Source organism: Saccostrea cucullata, unplaced genomic scaffold (genome assembly GCF_032062105.1).
Source record: "Saccostrea cucullata isolate Sc308-1 unplaced genomic scaffold, CSIRO_AGI_Scuc_v1 ctg907, whole genome shotgun sequence".
NCBI lineage: Eukaryota > Metazoa > Mollusca > Bivalvia > Ostreida > Ostreidae > Saccostrea > Saccostrea cuccullata.
Window position 1 is genome coordinate 80,909 of NW_026935419.1, and position 19,092 is coordinate 100,000.

The 19,092-nt window shown below is 33.8% G+C and overlaps 1 protein-coding gene and 1 long non-coding RNA gene across 6 annotated transcripts; one reads left to right on the forward strand and one right to left on the reverse strand.

Annotated features, from left to right (window-relative positions):
* The first annotated feature begins 405 nt into the window (after positions 1-405).
* Positions 406-15,196, forward strand: LOC134242761 (forkhead box protein N3-like). 5 transcript variants are annotated; one of them, XM_062724881.1, is made up of 8 exons: positions 406-451; positions 7,371-7,999; positions 10,307-10,455; positions 11,752-11,825; positions 12,064-12,117; positions 13,096-13,155; positions 13,876-13,924; positions 14,128-15,196. In XM_062724881.1, the coding sequence occupies exons 2-8, from the start codon at positions 7,403-7,405 to the stop codon at positions 14,615-14,617; spliced, it is 1,473 nt and encodes a 490-aa protein (XP_062580865.1). In that variant the 5' UTR covers positions 406-451; positions 7,371-7,402; the 3' UTR covers positions 14,618-15,196. The 5 variants fall into 5 exon arrangements, with proteins under 5 accessions (XP_062580865.1, XP_062580868.1, XP_062580864.1 ...); XM_062724884.1 differs by lacking the exon at positions 406-451 and adding an exon at positions 4,804-4,827; XM_062724880.1 differs by lacking the exon at positions 406-451 and adding an exon at positions 4,833-4,968.
* Positions 5,442-6,942, reverse strand: LOC134242762 (uncharacterized). The gene is made up of 3 exons (XR_009986918.1): positions 6,450-6,942; positions 5,899-5,950; positions 5,442-5,564 (listed from the first exon to the last, which is right to left on the reverse strand). It is a non-coding gene; the product is annotated as an uncharacterized LOC134242762 (long non-coding RNA).
* Positions 15,197-19,092: the final 3,896 nt, after the last annotated feature.

A 19,092-nucleotide genomic window follows, 5' to 3' on the forward strand; every position in this document is an offset into this window, starting at 1 on the left:
CTCTTATTGGCATAAATGACTATTCAATAAACATGTTCAAAGGTCTTTCCTGTCAAATTTTACCTCACACAATATGCTGAAATGTCGTGCATTTTAGTGAAATATATTAGATTTTATTTGGAAAATGATGCGTTGAAGAAAAATGCATGAAACAGAATGTGAGGCTCTAGACACATGTTGAACATTAAATTAAATAGAACCATTAACATATGTCATTCATTTAACCTTAAAAAGCATTGCCCCTTAAGGTGAAATCCTAGATTCCTCTTGTTGACACTACCGCCCCCCCCCCTTTAATATATTTTTAAAGGAACTTTTCATTGTCTGTAACATGCCCAAAGACATTAGATCCACCATTAACCACATGACGCGGTAACTATCTCATAGCGTTATCACGTGGTAATATACTCTTCCGGTTTGACTCGCTGACTGACCCACTTTATACCACAAAGTAAGAATTTTTTGCCATTTATTTTACTTAACAAATGTAACCTGTTCTAAAACTTGATAGATATTCATTATTCTCACCCGAACAACACATTTTTCTTGACAAACCAGTTTTTTATTGTTGAAAATATTGTGTTTGAAGCACACTGGGTTTCGGGCCACGCCGTCATGTTTACATTTCATTTCCCGCGAAAAAGAACGATATCTTTGCGTGAATTTTAATGATAAATGTCGCACTCTGAAACTAAGTTTAGCCTATTTATGCTCTTCTTTTATTGCTAGGTTCAAAAAATAACCCTTGGTATAATATTGTAACCTTTTTGTACTGAATTTCTACTGAAACGTAGAACGCATAAATCCACCATTTTTAAAAGTTTAAACTATAAAGCACATGTTTCTGATGTCGACAATATCTTTTGTGTGTGTGTTTTGGTAAAATGAAAGGTAGCTATGTATAGAAATGATACTTATAAGATTAATAAACAGATTCATATTGTTCCTGAAGAAATGCAGGAGTGAATAAACAACAAATGTTGTTGCATCATGCACAAGGGGCCAGACGACCGTTTGATTCTGAGGGGGCTGGACAATTTTTTCCATGTCGTATTATTTACTTTTATGTCGGTGAAGAACAAATTATTTCCAATAAGATAAGACAGAATATTTATTATCTTCTTCTTTGTTAAAAAAGGGACAATTAATTAAGCTTGAACAAAAAACGAAACAATTCATATGGTCCAAAACTCGAATTCGTTGGGAGAGAGGGGAAGGGAGTAGCTAGCGGGAGTGGTAATATTTAGGGGACGACCATTTGATTCTGAGGGGGGGGGGGGGGCCTGGCAGATTTTGGAAATAAATAATCTGTCCCGGAAAATACTGAAAATAAATAATCTTTCCTCCACTACAGAGAAAATAAATAATCTGACCTTGACTTATATGATATTAAAATATTGTGAAAAATACCTTTTTATTTACGTGTAATTTAATCTCAAAAGTCTTCAATTCAAAAAAAATTTTTGGCTCGCTTCGCTCGCCATTTTAGAACCAAATAGTATTTAAAATCAGATTACCAGACTGGATACTTAAGTTAGTTTGTCAACATGACAATGTGCACTTAGTAGGTGTGATGAATAACAGTACTTTAAATACAAGCCAGTTCTTATACACAAAAGATAAATTTTCTTGTGGAAGAATTACACTTCCCCGATAAATTAATACAAAATATACACTGGTGGATTTAAGTGAGACGTACATGTGTACCACCCCTCCCCTAAAATTCAAAGTATGATACGAATAATAATGCCATACTTTGGGACAATACCAATATTTTTGTGCCTAGTTTTACTCTTAAAATACACAAAAACCCAAGAGCTTCAGGGCCGGGGCTTTGCCCCCTAGGCCCTTCTCATTCAAAGTATGATAAGACTATAGCTAGTATTAATAATGTCATACTTTGGTACATATCTAACCAATTGCTACACAATTGTGTCTGGTTTTACTCTTTTACATACAGAAAAACCCAAGAGCTTCAGGGGGCTTCGCCCCCTGAATCCCCTTCAAAGTATGGTATGACCAGTATTAATTATGTCATACTTTAGTTCATAATAACCAATACCACTATAATAGTGCCTGGTTTTACTCTTAAAATACAACCCAAGAGCTTCGGGGGGGGGGGGGGGTGTTGTGTTACTCCCTTGGCCTCCACCAGGGCTTCGCCCAGGACCTGGGGGCCTTACGGCGGCCCCAGACCTTTTTCCTAAATGAATTTATACACGCCCCTCCCCAAATCCTGTATCTGCCTATGGTATATAAATGATTAGTCTTTTAGAATCAATTGATCACGGTAGGGGAAGACAAAGAAGAAAATAAATAATCTGTCCTTGATAATCTTGAAAATAAATAATCTGTCCTCGACAGGCATGAAAATAAATAATCTGTCTCAAAAAAATTTGCCAGGCCCCCCCTCAGGATCAAATGGTCGTCCCCTTAGCACTGGTCAGGGACAGATTATCTCCACACCCACCACCCCCATTCGTCCTCAGAATGCCTAATAATTAATATTTAAATTTTTATTTAAGAATATTTATTTATTCTTTATTTTTATACAGTATAACAAATCAAACCCGAATTATAAATCAGTTGTACGGAAGAAGGCAAATATTAAAATGTAAAAGCATTGACCCTTTCTCATGGTAAGCTTTATGACAGGCTTATAAAAACAGATTGCATAATCTGTTGTAATTGAGTCGCCTTCTCATGCTTTGATAGCAAAACACAGGTGATAAAACAGTTAGTGGAGTACAATAAATACTATCTGAGCTATACTGATTAATTAACAACTTTAAATTAGCTTTAATACCTTTGATCTCCTTAAATACCTTGAATTATCTGTTGAATGACTTAAAATTATGAGAGTAGCTGTTTGTTTAGGTAATTAAGAGAAACTCCATTATCATTTTCACACTACCTGTACATATAAACATATAAACTTTGTGTGTAGGTTAAGATTTAAGTCTCAGAGAAGCCACTGTCCATATACAGGTATGTATATGTTGAACCCCTATTGAACCCGTATATTTTTTGGCATACCGAGTAAGAAATTAATGAAAAGTGTATTAATTTGATAATTTTTCTCAAGCCAAAAAAATCATAACATTTTCAATAGCAGTAGATATAATTCATGCCAAGTTATTTTTTTTTTTAATTAAAAAAAAATTAATTAAGGGAGAAAATTTATCTTGATACATTTCAGATTTTAACTGTCAGAGATGTAAAATGTCATTTGGAATTTAAACTTAAAAATGCACATTCTGAGTGAAAGAAGAATTTTTTTTAATTTGTTTTTGTTTTTTTTATGCTGCCTTTCAAAAAATTTTCGTATACATTTAAATTATATCATTGAGGGAGTTAGCAAGATTCAAGTTCCCCAAGACAAGGACTATTTCCCAAGGTGCAGCTGATTAAGTTTTCATAATCTTGTTATCATTTATATTACACTTTAATCTTACAATCTCTAGAACTTAGTTCACAGAAACAGTGCTTTAATTTGATATTTTAAATCAAGATTTAAAAGTGGGTCTTGGTTTAAACTTTACTAAAATAGTAGTATTCTATTCACTGATGTGTTTTCTGATAAAATATAGGCTAAAATAATTTCATTATGGCTTTAGGGGCACAATATGATTGATTTTAATCTGTTCTAATTCATCAACATTCTTCAAATTTTTAAGAGATAGAGAGAAAAAAATAGGGGAGACTTTTCATCATATAAAATAAATTGAACTGCTCAAATTCTATTCATTCACTGGTAATGGTCATTTTTGGTCAAAATAATTTTTCCCCTGAAACATATTTACAAGGATTTCATAGACAATTTTGAGTAAGAGAATAATACATGTAGATATAGTTATAGATGTTTGATTTGTTTTTATTCCCTTTAAATTTGAATAAAAAGTAAAAATATATGAGAAATAAATTATTTATGTATGTGCTCATTTTCACCCTGGTTTACTTATTTCAAACTTGACTGAATTTGTCTTTATGAATATGATAGCCTTAAAATATTAATGTTTGCAAAGGATTGAGAAAAATTGCATTATGAAAACAAATCTTTAACTGATTATAACAACCCTTTATTTAAATGTCTTAACAAAAAATGTGCATTTCATTTCCCCCCAGCTGTTGATAAGGTTACCATAGAAACTTTTAAGAGATCTTACATCTGTTACAAAGCCAGAAGTAAAGAAATGTGTATGGTTTCCATGGCAGCTGGCATGTGATTGGTTATGACCCTGTTTTGTTGTATTGATCAGGAGTCTGCCTTTGACAGAGTTGGCACAAACAAGTGTCCAACTCCTATGGGCCTTTTCTCTTCCTGCACACCACAAATTACAGATCTCGGGGCTGACTGCTCAATATCTAGCCATCACACACACATATACCAATTTGTGAAATCATTATTCAGTAGAGCAGTAAAAATGTTGCCATGGCTTTTTTTTTTATTTTCAAAGCCGCAGATAAGACAGACAACTCTAATAAGTGCGATATAGTGACAGTTTTAATATCTTTCAAAAAAAATAAAAACAGAACAACAAAACAAATTTCATACACTAAAAATTAACATCTGTGAAAGTTATCAGATAAACTAACATAGTTTACAATATAAGACACAATTTCAGTGTACAGGAAGCAGATTTAGGTTGTTGAGGAAATAAAGAATCAGTTTCCAGGATGTGTTCACTCACAGCTAAATAACACTGTTAGAAGTGTATGTTTCTGTGTCAGGCAGTGGGGAGTTTGTGAAGTTGTTATCAATATGCAGTATATACAGTGTATATGTATGTGACACTATCAACAGAGGGAAACCTCCCAGTTATTTAGGTATCTCTCTCTCTCTCCTTGCTGATAAGTATGTCAACCATGCAGGTGTCAATTTAGAGAACAGAGGGGATAGTCACACTGTGGATTTAAATCTTTTCTGTATTATTAATGGATGAAACAATTTTTTTCTTCTAAAAATAGGTAAGCTGAATACAGGTGTGTTTAGATTTTTGGGGGGCATTTAAATTTTTTAGACCCACATTTTCCTAAAAAAAATTGTTTCTGTTCATTTTATTGGAAGTGATTGTCTTAATAAACTTCCCTTCAGATTTATGACAGGTGTGAAAATCTCAAACACTTCCCTGCTGTGTCTTCTAGACTGCCCAGGGGTATTATGTAATGAGAGAATAATTAGTTTGTAGGAATATATTATAAAGAAACTTGGTGCCCCAGGCTATGAAGTACATCTTTCATACAATAATCTGTGCAAAACCATGCAAAAACTTCTGGCTAAGGGGCTTCTAATTAGAATATTCTGAGGCATGTATGTTGCCAGGACAACTGTAATAGGTTGCTATGACAATGATGCCTGTTAAATATGAGGTCGCTGTGCATAAAAATAGTTTGTATCACTTGACTGGTTTGGGAGCATTCAGCCAATCAAATTGGTGATCTAAGTGATGAGCTATCCCAGCATACAGTTCTCTAGGTGATGAGTTGGTAACTTGGAGACAGCCATTTTTGTTGTAAAACTTTCCCAGAAAACTGTAAAAAGTTGTCAGAAGTTCTTTCTCCATCTGAAATGATTGAAAGTAATTAGAAAAGGATTTAAAAAAGATCAGGTAGGCAAATTCACTGGTATCTGAACCTATTAAGTTCCTTGCGACCGGGAAATGTGGGGCAGAGTGAAGTAAACATGTGACAGTATAACAATATGGAGGATGTGTGTTTAGTGGGGGAGTGATTTCTGAGTATTAAGATAATGTAGGCAACTGTTTATTTCTTTTTTTTATTGTTAATTGACTTATACTTTTGTTGGAATCATGAGAAAATCACATCTGGTTGTAAACCATGTGCGTATGTATTGATGTTTAGACATTTAAATGGCCATTTAAATCTAAATATACATACCAATAGCTGCCTGTGATCTGTATTAGTATTGAGATGATCAAGGACACTCTATCTGAAAGTTAGTGATTTAAAGATCAACAAGACATTTATTACACAGAGTAGCAATAGCTTCTTAATAACAGGAAAAGAACCATTACACAACCATTACATGAACATGGCTATTGACAACTAAATGTTGGAAAGTTTAAGACACATTACAGGGAATAAAAATTACTGACAGAAGAAAATAACAGAAAGTATAAAATGATAAAGAATGTTCAAACCAATTAAGAATGTTTGTGAATTAATGGTTGTATAATGATCTTACACTTCCTACATCCTGCTGTGAATGCCTAGGTTCACTGTGAAAGTCAATAATGGCTGCCAGTCCTAGCTTCCACAGCAGGAATCAAAATGCTAATGTGTCAAATTTTGTGAACAGTTACAACCAAAGTACAATCAAATAAAAATTCTCAGTGTTTGTTTCATTAAAATGTGACATGAAAACAGTTTTAAACAAAAGCATGCGACAGTATAAAAGCAATTTGGTTTAACATGTTGAAATCACTTACCTGTTGGTTAGGTGAATGTCTTCAGGTGAAAATACAGGTATTCTCATCAGCAGCAGCATCAGTCACATTCAGCCAATCAAAAGTGAGGTTACAAACTGTTTACATCCTGCCAAGGCAACCACCCATGTGATTCACAGATGCTGTCATATCAAAAGCTTCCATTGTCTTTAATGGATTTTTTTTCAAGGTGAATTAAAGTGCTTGCCATGCTTTTCAATGGATCAATTTTATGTCAGAATGACTGCGGAACTTGGGTATTCACCAATTAAAGTAAGAGCATGGTCATTGAAGTCAATTATAATTTCAAAAATTGTAATTCCAATGACGACTTCTGTAGGGAGTTTCCATGGTAACTTCTAAACAAGTGCACTGTCATTTGAATAAAATTACTGCACGGTGGCGGCAGATGAGGTTATCATAAATAAATGATTATCTTGTCAAAAAATAAGATCTCAGGAAGTTATTGAAATTTTCATTGGAAGTAATCTGCAATTTTGAAAAATGACATTTTCCTCTTTTTTTTAATGCACAACTTTTACTGCAGAAGAAAAAAAAAAGAAGAAAGAAAAGAAATATACAGAAAGAAAAAATTAATGTCAAATTTATTATAACAGTAAAATAATTAAATAAGTCTTATTTACAACTGAAAGAAAATCCATAACAATCATGAAGTCTAAAATGATAAATTATTTTCTTTAAGTTACATCATGAGGCTTGCACATTAAAATTGGCTTGTATTATCTTTCAACTAATTTTTCCCAAGAACTTCTAAGCCTTCTGTCACACAAAGATCACCATGGTAATGCCAATTGTTTATCCTCCATGTTTTTTTTTCAGGGCATTAGGTTGCAGGTCTTCTCGTAGAGATGATTCACCCAAGTATCTTTCAAACTCATAATAGCTACACTCTTTGTATTTCAGCAAACAACTGATGCAATAGTAAAGACAGAATCATGGTTCCTGGAAGCAGACTTGATGAGAGCGATGCTTCCATGCGAGAGAGGCTAGTGACGAGTTTGAGTCAAAGTTTTCCTGGTAGTGCCCTGTCCAAGGCCCTGCAGTGCATGCAGCCGGAATCCGACAGCGAAGATGATGACATGAAAGGGGACTTCCTCAGCAGTAGCTGTTTTGCCGAGCTCCGTTTGGAAAAAGGACCCATAGACAGTGACGATGACCTCAAACCCTTGTCTTGGCTTCAGGACAGCAATTTGCTGAAGAACATCTCCTGCGCTGATGAGGACAGTGATGATGACCAGAAGGAAAATGGTGACCTGCTGAGTGGGAACCACATCAACCAGTCCCATCCCCCTCATGTCCCCTACAACCCCCAGAAGCACATCAACAGCAAACCTCCATACTCCTTCTCCTGCCTCATCTTCATGGCCATCGAAGACTCGCCACAGAAAAAACTGCCAGTAAAAGACATCTACTCCTGGATCCTGAACCATTTTCCCTATTTCCAGCATGCTCCCACAGGCTGGAAGAACTCAGTGCGACATAATTTGTCCCTCAACAAGTGCTTCAAGAAGGTGGACAAGGACAGAGGACAGGTAGGATGCTTTTATTTCTTTTTACTTACTTTTCAGATAGAATTACAAGGATGGATCAGGATATGAATTATAATTATGTATATACATGTATATATATATATATATATATATATATATATATATATATATATATATATATATATATGTATATAGTATATAATACTATGAAAGAAAACACCCTTCCCAAAATAAATTCAGGAGACCATCCTTGAAATTGGCCTTTGATTAATATTGCAACAAATTTTTACAAATACATTGATATGGCTATATCAATTTTAAAAATTTGAAATTCCATGAAAAGAAGTCTCAAAATCCTAATGGTTTTAGTTAAAAAAATTGGAATGATTTTAAAAATAATATACAATACTGTTAAATTGTTAATATGCTTGAAACTTGACATTTCATTGGATGATCATTCAAATTTCTAAATATGAAGAGTTGTCTCCCTTTTAGTCTGCAGATTTTTATTTCTTATTGGTAGTGTTTGTGTAAAATAGCGCCGCATACAGTGTTTTCCCTAAGAACCGGCTACCGGCCAAACTGACCACTTCAATTGACAAAAATGCTGCATTTGAATAACAATTTGTTGTAAGGTCCACAAAGATTTTGTTTATAAACCTCAGCCCCTAGCCTGTTACAATTTATCTCTAACCCTTTACTTTAAAATAAAGGGAAAACACTGCGCATAGTCAGGAACATTATAAGACATGGCTTAAAAGTAAGCACCGGAAGAGGAAATGATCAGTTCTACAATAACATGCTGTAGCTTTGTTGATATCTTCCCTTTGTCATTAGTGGTCATTATCTTATCAATATAACAGCCTGTTTTTTTTGATAAAGAAATAAAAGATTTTGAAAATCTGAACCTTTGCTTGCAAGATGTAGGACATTGATTATAACTACAGTTAATTATAATGCAATTATCGGAAAATTTTGGTGCAGATTTGGCATGCTTTATATGAATTATTTCTTTTTATTTGGTTTAATCAGTGTTCAGAATGCCACAACTTCTGCCTTCATGCCCACATTCATTTCAACCAATAATCAAATTCCTAACAAGGTCAAAAAAAAAAAAAAAGGAAAAAGAGAAGATAAATAAAGATTTCATTAAGAGTAAGGACAGGTATCTTCAGAGCCTCAGGTTGACCGGGGCATTAAGACTGGTACATTCCACCACTAATAAACAACAGGTATAAAGTCCTGTGAAGTCTAGAAGAGTCCCATGTTTTGTTGGTATTTAGCACTTGATAAGTATCTGGAGTAGTGGGAATGCTGTAATCTAGATAGTATATATGTAGAACTGAGGGAGGGGTAACGGAGATAACGGGGTACTGTGAGATGAGGGTAAACTGGATGTTGTATTCTGGGCCCACTCCAAAGGTCACCCTCCACTCTAACCACACAGGTGATTATCAGGCCCCACCGATCTGATGACAGGGCCAGAGATTAAACAAGTTCTAACACTCTCTGGAAGAACAAAGCAAATTTGAGACATGTTGTAACAATTAGAGATAAGAAATTTATAGAATTGCATGTTGTATTAAAAAAGATAGCCTAAAAAAGAAAAGACACCAAGAAAAAAAAGCAAAAAAAAAAACTACCTGTAATTATAAATTTTAAAAAGGAATAAAATTAAAAAAAATAATTTTTAAACACATGAAAGAAACCTAATAACTATCATAAAATAATGCTAATTATAATTAATTCATCATTTTATCAATAAAATTGTATAATTGCAAGATATCTAGCTGATTGCTACTATTGGTATTTTAACAAGTTATTATTGTTGCCTATTGTAACCAAATGCCATCTGCTAGGTTTTATGGAGAACATGTGACACTGTTCTCATGTTACAGTTTCCAGGCGTTATAACAGAAGCACACACTGGATGTACTTCTGTATTTAATTAAACATGATGCCTGGTTTCTAAAGCCAGTGGAAAAACACATAAAAAATACACAAAAAAGATCATATCCAATCATTGTAATTAAAGTTCCTGAAAATTAGCTTGGAAAATATAAAATGATGTCTACCTCATTTCCTCGTTTAGGAGCATGTATAGCTCATTTTGTCAAAGGTCATTGTATCGCTTGGCAGATGTGTGTGGAATCTAACATCCTTATTTTCCAATAGTTACAAGATCATTATGTTCTTAACGTATCATCGTAAGAAAAGAGGATGACTTTTTCAGTTCGAATTAATGCCATTGTAAGGGAATGGTCTTCTCGGCTCATGCATCAAATATAATGAGATGATTACTATAAGAATGATCGATGTATTTACCGAGGACACCTTTTGTAATTACAGTCCATTGGTAAGGGCTCCCTGTGGTGCATTGACCCGGACTATCGACCCAACCTGCTGCAGGCCCTCAGGAAGACGCCCTACCACCCCTACCACCAGCTTCAGATGCTGGCCAACCCCCAGCCCCAGCCCCAGTATACCTACATGTACAAGTAAGTATGTCTGTATAAACACCTACATATATAGGGCCCAACTCCCCCTCCTCTGACTGAAATGTATTGATTATTATGGCCTACCAGGAAACAAATCACACTGATTACTCATAATGCTTTAATATAAAAGCAAGTCTTCTCAAATACTTTAAAAGAGCATTATAAAACCTCTGCTCTTCACTTCAGATTTTTAAGCATTTAAAATACACTGTGTAGTGTAAAACAAGGAGAGTAGACTCTCTTGATCCACAGAGACTGTTAGATTGAATTTCTATGATTTACAAAAGAATATTTCTAAGTAAAACAGCTTGGTTTGTAAGATTTGTCAAATTTATTTGTGTCCACATACCTAGGTATATGAATTATCTGAAGCATTAACTGACATTTGGTCACTTGAGTGTAAGGAATATATATTGAAATTTAGCAGTCTCACCGTATAAATTGTGTATTGTCACCAAAATTATCTATTTGAATATAGCTGTAGCTGATTTGTATCATGGTTTTTAAAATTCACTAGTACATGTATTGATGAACTAATTTGTCCAGTTTTAATACATAATATATTCCACTTAACTTGGTACATTGAGAAAACATTATCCATTTTATGAGCCTTGATGAATGCCTCTTTAACCTTCCTAATTACATTTAAGATCTTCAATAGTAGATGTTGTGTCTTTCAATCAATATAGACTTCTTCGTCAGGAAGAATCTTCTATCTAATCAAGATTTCAATCTAGCACTAAGAGAGATTTTTTGCACTTAAAAGAAGTTAAGACTAAAATTTTCAACTCAAGTGTACCAAGTTTCAATTCCTAGGTTCAACCAATGTAATTATTTTTGCAGCATGTCAGGTTTTGGTAAGGTGTTAATAATACAAAGCGTGAGATTGTTTGACCTGTGGCTTCTTTAACTCACCTGAACAGGTGAATTGCCCTATCTTCAGTGGCTTAACCTATCACCTGCTGTTCTATTATTTGTATCTCCACTCTCAAATGTTTTAAACCCATTCATTTATATTGTTCTAACTATCATTACCTTGTGAGATGAAATTTTTTTTTTAATAATATTTTTGTACATTTTTCTTTGGCCATCGAACACACAGATTTCGGTCAAAAATCAAGGATTCACAGTAAAAACGTGCATAAAAGTATATTATTGCCATGGATACTGGAAGCTTAAACACAGCTAAGCATAGATTGAGAATAAGAGGTTCTATGTTGATTTGAATGCAATATCACAAGAGATAATAGTATCATCTGTTTTATAACCGACCCTTTTTAAAAATCGTTATTTCAGTGGCAAGCAGATAACGGGGATCACAGGACCTCTACCCCTCTCTCCCAGACTCGGGCCAAACACTGTGTCTCCACGTAAGTTTATCATGCTATTTATAGGCCATATAGATAAAAGATAAGCAACAGACTATAACAATTAAAATAGGGCACACTGAATATCCTCTGGATGAATATCCAGTGAAGCATGTAATTCATTCTCCATTTATGTGGTTTTTATCAAAGAAAGTGAAAAAATGCCAGAGTTGTATAATTTATCATGTATTTCATTCAAGTAAAAAAAAAATTGATTGTATATTCTTTTTAATTTTTTCAGATTTATTTCCTTTTCTAAGTAAAAGATTAGCCCAGTCCAATAACAATGATATAGGTGAGTAATGGCGACAGTAGAACTGAAGGTCCCCTATGTACACAGTCCCACATGGTGAAGTAGCATTAAGCTGACAAGACAGACAGCAGGGGTGTAACATTACTCCTGTTTATCAATCAATTTCTATAGCCATCCCACTTGTCTGTGTTAGCCAAGCAAGATATCTGTGGAAACATTGCCATGACAACCCACAAACATTAATTACACAGATGTTACTGTCACAAGGATTTGTTTTAGATCAGCATCTCTGGAGTGTTTTCTTTGTCTCTAATTTGAGATGTACAATAAAGCATTTCTGTGGAAAAAAAGGAGCTGACTGCTGTTGCAGCTCAGGTTACAAGATTGAAAGCAGATAGAAATATCCATTATCATATACTGAATTTGGCTCCATTATTAAATCTGTAAAGGATGAAACAGGATAAACCTAACACTTTTCTTTATTGAATAAAATAGGAAAAGCTGTACCTTTATTAAAAACTTGTAAATTTTTCCAATGATAGTCATTTGTATCCACTGATTTGTTACTTCATTTATATAAAAAATTCAGTGTGCATTGAAAGCAATAATTTTTGTTGTTGCAACCAATACCTGGTTCATAACTAGTGATTTCTATTTGAGATGGATACTTCTCCTTTAATTGTATGTAACCATTATTAAAAAAAATCAACTTTACAGATCAGAATGAAAATATTAACAATTCTGTTTAATTAAATTTGACAGATTTATTCCCATGGATTTTTTATAACGACAATAAATTGTATTACAATATCGCTGAACAGTATTAATTTATGACTGTACAAATATGTGTTATCCAGGAGCAATCTATTATGTTAAATTGACAGTGTATTCTGGAATGGCTTAGCAAGCATGCTAATGAGAGATTGATGCATATTTAATAAAATATTAAGGGTCTGAAATTTCAAACTTCTTTATTTGGTAACTAATAATGAATAATGTATAACATTTTATTTTTTTCAGATTCTGACATCAAAGATGTAGCTCAAACCTTGGTGTCCCTGAAAGGACTTGGCACAAAGGGTAAATATCTTTAAAATTATAATTTTTATGAGGACTTTGAACAAGGGGGTTGATTTATTAGAAATTCTCTACAAAGTACAGAGATATTGTAGATTAGAGCAATATAACCGATCACCAAATATTCAACAGCCTTTTAATAGATTAGTTTTTGCCAGGAGCAATTGACATAATTTTCTTGATTTGTTACTCGTTATAATTTAATCTTCCACGGTGCGGTATGTCCCCCTTCGTGGATCAATAGGGGGCCTAGATTCTGAGCTATTGATCTGACACTTCTGTTTAACTGTCCAGAATCCTGAAATTGAATTTTTTTTGTTCATCCTTCTTTAGATATTGCCTTTATTGATCTTGTGGATTAGCAAATGTACAAAATGGGAGATATATTGAGCAACCACTGGCTGCTTTATTGAAAAATACAGAAAAAAAAGCGGAGGATAAAATTGAAGTAGACAGTAAAAATAAGGGAATGGAAAATTATTTCAACAAATTGCCTTTTTTTGCGAATATTGATGAGAATTCCCCTTGATTACTTCAGCATGTATTCAGAAGTGTAGTGTCATTATTTAGTCCCTAATTTACAATGTTGTCAGGGAGGAACATTAGAATTAAGTGAGGACCTCTGGGAGACAGTTTATTGACCTATTGACAATGGAGCAGCTGAGTGATACAGAGTATTTTGAATAATTTTTTTTATGTATTCTTTATTTTTTCTTCTTTCAGATAATGATAATTCAGTGCTTCAGAGAATACGCATGAAAAGAAAACAGAGGTAGCTAACGTTTTTATTTCTTTTTAAAATCCACTTGATTCAGTGACATTAAAAGTTTTGTTTATTTTTTCCTTCCCTTGTGTCACATGCAACAATTCTGTGCACAAATAATTTACTTAATTTGCTTGTTAAAAACTTGAATTAGTATTGTCTATTACAAACAAATTTAGTGTAGAACTAAAATTTATACTTTAAAATTGTAGACAACTAGGCCCAGGAATGCTAAAGCGCCGACATTTAGAGGACGTAGTATTCACCATCAGCCCCAGTGAGGATCACACGTATAGTGCCACCTGTCACAAGGACCCAGGGTCTCCAGACTCCTCTGTGGATGAGGGATTCGAATACGGAGACGAGGATGAATACGACATGGAAGAAGAATTCTCAGACGATGACATGAGTTACGACGAGTGGGATAGTGAAATGGACGAGGTCGACGGTGACGTGCGACAGAATCACAGCCACAGCAAACAGCGTAGAATGACTGTTAAACTGCCAGGCAAGAAAACTGTTTCCAAGGAGGACGAAGAGGAGCAGAAGAAGATTGAAGAAGGAGCAGACGCCCTGTTAAATTTGGCGGGAATTCGCACCACCCGCTCCTCCAGCAGTGTTAATGACTCAGGTGCCTCCTCTGGAGGATCTACACCCAGGAAAAGACGGTCTCCCCCTGCCAAACGTGGACATGTGAAGTGATGTCAAGACAGCTAGTAGACTTCTTGCCATTTTGAGATTTGCATTGAGGACCAGGGACACTTTTTGTTACACAATTCCAGAAGTCTTCCATATGTGTGACTGTACTTTCAATTGTATTTTTTCAGTAATCGCATCGCCCACTTGTTAGGTTTTTCATTTGTTCATTGTCTTTGTTGAGAGTGGTGCTTTTATTACAATCTTCAATTTACTATGTAATTCACACATTTATTGTTAGCATTTTTTCCATTGCATATTGAAACAAACTTTAATAATTTTTTTCAAATTTTTCTTTGGTAGATTTTTGTTTACTAGTGTTCAGATTGTTATTGTAAAATGGTGGGGAAAAAACAAAAATGTGCAATTTCAGCAGTTCAGGTTTAATATGAATTTTATTTTCTGTTTTGTGCCATTGATTTGTGTAATATTCATATTAACCAAAGATTCCAGCTGCTCACCAAGTTTTTACAGAAAGGTGCAATCAAATTTCCACATGGTGTTCTATTAATTAGTTTTTATTAAAACATCTCATCATCACTGATGTTAAATTCATTTTACTCAGAGAATGAGTCTTTAAAAGAAAAATTATTAAAACTTCATGGCAATTTCACAAAAAACATGACAAATGAAGGTTTCCTTAGAAATAGGGCTCAAGAGGTACCTGTAATGATATTAGCATTGTAACTCTTATATTTCATGTTACTTTATTATTGTGAAGACATATCTGGCAATCAAAGTATAAGAAAAGTGAAAGTAGGGGCAGGGAACTGTCAACTGGTACCCCAGAACATTTCTCGTGGTCTGGCTATTGGCGTGTACAGTTGTTAACTTGTTATACATGTATATATTTTTGTTCTGTAATACTCCATTGTTAGTGCTTACAATTGTTAGAGGTCAGACATTTGTTCATGTTTCACTTTATTGTTTAGGCCTTTCTATAACTTCTTTTTTAGGCCTTCCTATAACTTCTTTTTTTTTAATGGGAATTTTATCAATATATGTATATTAAGTTGTGATAAGGTATCAGTGATCAGGGCACATGAGAAAAAAAAAATAATTCAGGTATTGTCCGTATTGTAAAATAAGAAATCTGTACATTTCAATGTGGAACATAATTTTTTAGAATAAGATATTCCACACAATAGTTTTTTCTAAGGAAAAGTAAAAAAAAAAAAAAATAGCTAAGTTGAGAATCTCATTTTCAACAATTCACTTGCTTTATTGCACATGGAATTCACAATAACCTCAATGACTGAGAAATGTACAAAAAAATAGTAGCATTATGAGTGATTTTTTCGATGTTCGAAATTTTGGGTTGGGATTGAGGTATGGAGAGGGAGGGGTAGTTTAATAGAGATCTATTTCTACATTTACAACATTATATGTCTATTTAGAAAACAATGTTACTGATCATGGTTTAATCATTATGTGATAAGTTTTGTTGTATTATTCACTATTTTGGCACTTAGTATATTAACATACCTGACAAGGTTGATCATTTTAATTGTTATTAGCATTTTCACATGTCTTCTTATACACATTCATAAATTATCATGCGCATTAACAACACTTTCATAAATTATCATGCGCATTATCAACTGTTGAGAGGATTTTTTTTTTGTATTCTGTTATGCTCAAATCTTCCACTGTTCATGTATAAACACAGGCAGATGTTTGTCTGGAATGTTCACAAGGTTTACTAGTCACCAGTTTTATTTTTTTGTTTTATTTTTAATGCAGAAAAACATTTTAGAGAAATGGCAAATTATTCATTTTAATGCATTTTTGGATTTTTTACACCTAAAAAAATTGAAGAAAAAAATCATGACACAAAAAGTACATTTAAATTGTCATAAAATATCTCTCAACAATATTGATACCTCTAAGTTTCAGTAGTACAGTATAACTGTTTGTTTTTGTTATTATTATCAGATAAGTAGAAGTGGTGAGGTCTCGAGGGAGACAACTGCTGTCATGGCCATTGATTTCCTTGTGTTCATTAGTCGGGTGCTGGAGTATAAAGACAATATTATAGTCAAGCCAAAGTTTTCACTGTAGCTAACAACAGAAACTGCTGCCTATGCAAACCAGCACTGGAGAACAATTAGTGCAATAGACATTATTACGTTTACTCAGAGAATTATGTAGCCATTTTCATGTTAACCCAACATAGATCATTCGTTCAATCATGCTGCATAAATCTGAATTAATTTTGAGAAAAAAAGTTATAAAAGTATTATTTGTTAAAATTAATTTTCATAATAAACAAAAAATGTTTATAACTCATTGTAATTAGCTTTTTACCCTTGCACAAATATCTGGTGATGCAGCAAATTAAATGACTGAGCTACAGTAAGAAATGTTTAGATTATAGTATATTTCAAGAATAATTGTATGTGTTCAACAAAATTCAGATTTGCAACTTTTTTTGTGAAATGCTTTTTTGTTTATATGATGTAATATTTTACTCAATAATCAAATGTAAAAGGTATGGGCAAGATCACTGTTATTCCTCCGTGCAATGATAAACTTAGCAGAAGCCTGATACGTGTTCATAGACTTGGTCATTGTATGTGCAATGAAAATCAGGTTCTGTTTGCTGGACAATGCAGTTTTGTTTATTATTGTACACTGTACAGTTTCTTAATAAAGAGAAAAACCTTAAAATCTCAAATAAATTTTGTTTTGTTTCAATGCTTGAATATATTATTAAAAAAAATCAAAGTTCCACATGATAACAAGAGGCCCATGGGCCACATCGCTCACCTGAGCACTGTGGCTAGGAAAAAGTAGAAATTGATCTATTATTTAAGTCCAAAAGTAGTCCCATGACCAATCATGGCTTTGCTATTCTTGAGAAAATGATTTTTAAAGAATTTTCCTATATATGTCTATGTAAAACTTTGATTGACCTTTGTGGCTCCGCCCTACCCCAGGGGTCATGATTTGAACAAACTTGAATCTACACTACCTGAGGATGCTTCCATATAAATATGATCAATTATGGCTTTGCTATTCTTGAGAAGAAGAGTTCTAAAGAATTTTCCTATATATTTCTATGTAAAACTTTGGTTGGCCATTGTGGCCCCGCCCTACCCCTGGGGGTCATGATTTGAACACACAGTAATCTGCACAACCTGAGGATGCTTCCAAATAAATATGATTAATTATGGAGTTGCATTTCTTGAGAAAAATATTTTTAAAAAAAATTCCAATATATTTCTATGAAAAAATTTGATCCGCCATTTTGGCCCCTACAATATCCCCGAGGGTCATGATTTAAACAAATTTGAATCTACACAATCTGAGGATGCTTCCATATAAATATGATCAATTATTGCTTTGCATTTCTTGAGAAAAATACTTTTAAAAAAATCCTATGTAAAAATTTGATCGGCCATTTTGGCCCCCGCCATACCCTCGGGGGTCATAATTTGAACAAACTTGAATCTACACTACCTGAGGATGCTTCCATATAAATATGATCAATTATGGTTTTGTTATTTTTGAGAAGATTTTTAAAGAATTTTCCTATATATTTTTATGTAAAACTTTGGTCGGCCATTGTGGCCCCGCCCTACCCCCAGGGGGTCATGATTTGACCAAACTTGTATCTACACTACCTGAGGATGCTTCCATATAAATATGATCAATTATGGCTTTGCTATTCTTGAGAAGAAGATTTTTAAAGAATTTTCCTATATATTTATGCCCCCCTTCGAAGAAGGGAGGGCATATTGCTTTGCTGCTGTCTGTCAATCTGTCGGTTGGTCGGTCTGTTGGTCCATTTAGTTTCCGTTCATTTTCTTCACAACCGTTGCACATACTGAAATGAAATTTGGTATACAGGTATATCAGATGAATATCTAGGTAAAGTTCTGTTTTGGGTACGATCGCACCATTTTTGACAGAGTTATGCCCCTTGGACTTAGAAAAATTCCAACTATTTGCAGTTTCTGTTCATTTTCTTTAGAGAGGTTGCACACATTGAGATGGAATTTAGTATACAGATTAGTCAGATGAATATCTAGGTCAAGTTCTGTTTTGGGTATGATTGCACCATAATTTACAGAGTTATGCCCCTGGGACTAAGAAAAATTCTAATTATTTGCAGTTTCCATTCATTTTCTTTGGAGAGGTTGCACACATTGAAATGGAATTTAGTATACAGATTAGTCAGATAAATATCTAGGTCAAGTTCTGTTTTAGATACGATAGCACCATAATTGACAGAGTTATGCCCCTCAGACTTAGAAAAATTACAATTATTTGAAGTTTCCGTTCATTTTCTTCGGAGAGGTTGCACATATTGAAATGGAATTAAGAATACAGATTAGTCAGATGAATATCTAGGTCAAGTTCTGTTTTGGGCATGATCGCACCATTTTTGACAGAGTTATGCCCTTTTGGACTTAGAAAAATTCCAATTTGTGGGGGAGGGGGGCATAAGTGTTTTACAAACATCTCCTGTTTTGTGT

Coding starts and splice junctions, on each gene's coding strand:
- LOC134242761 (XM_062724881.1), top strand. CDS start 7,403: ATGGTTCCTGGAAGCAGACTTGATGAGAGCGATGCTTCCATGCGAGAG. Junction 10,456..11,751: donor CAGTATACCTACATGTACAA/GTAAGTATGTCT, acceptor TCGTTATTTCAG/TGGCAAGCAGATAACGGGGA. Junction 12,118..13,095: donor GTCCAATAACAATGATATAG/GTGAGTAATGGC, acceptor TATTTTTTTCAG/ATTCTGACATCAAAGATGTA.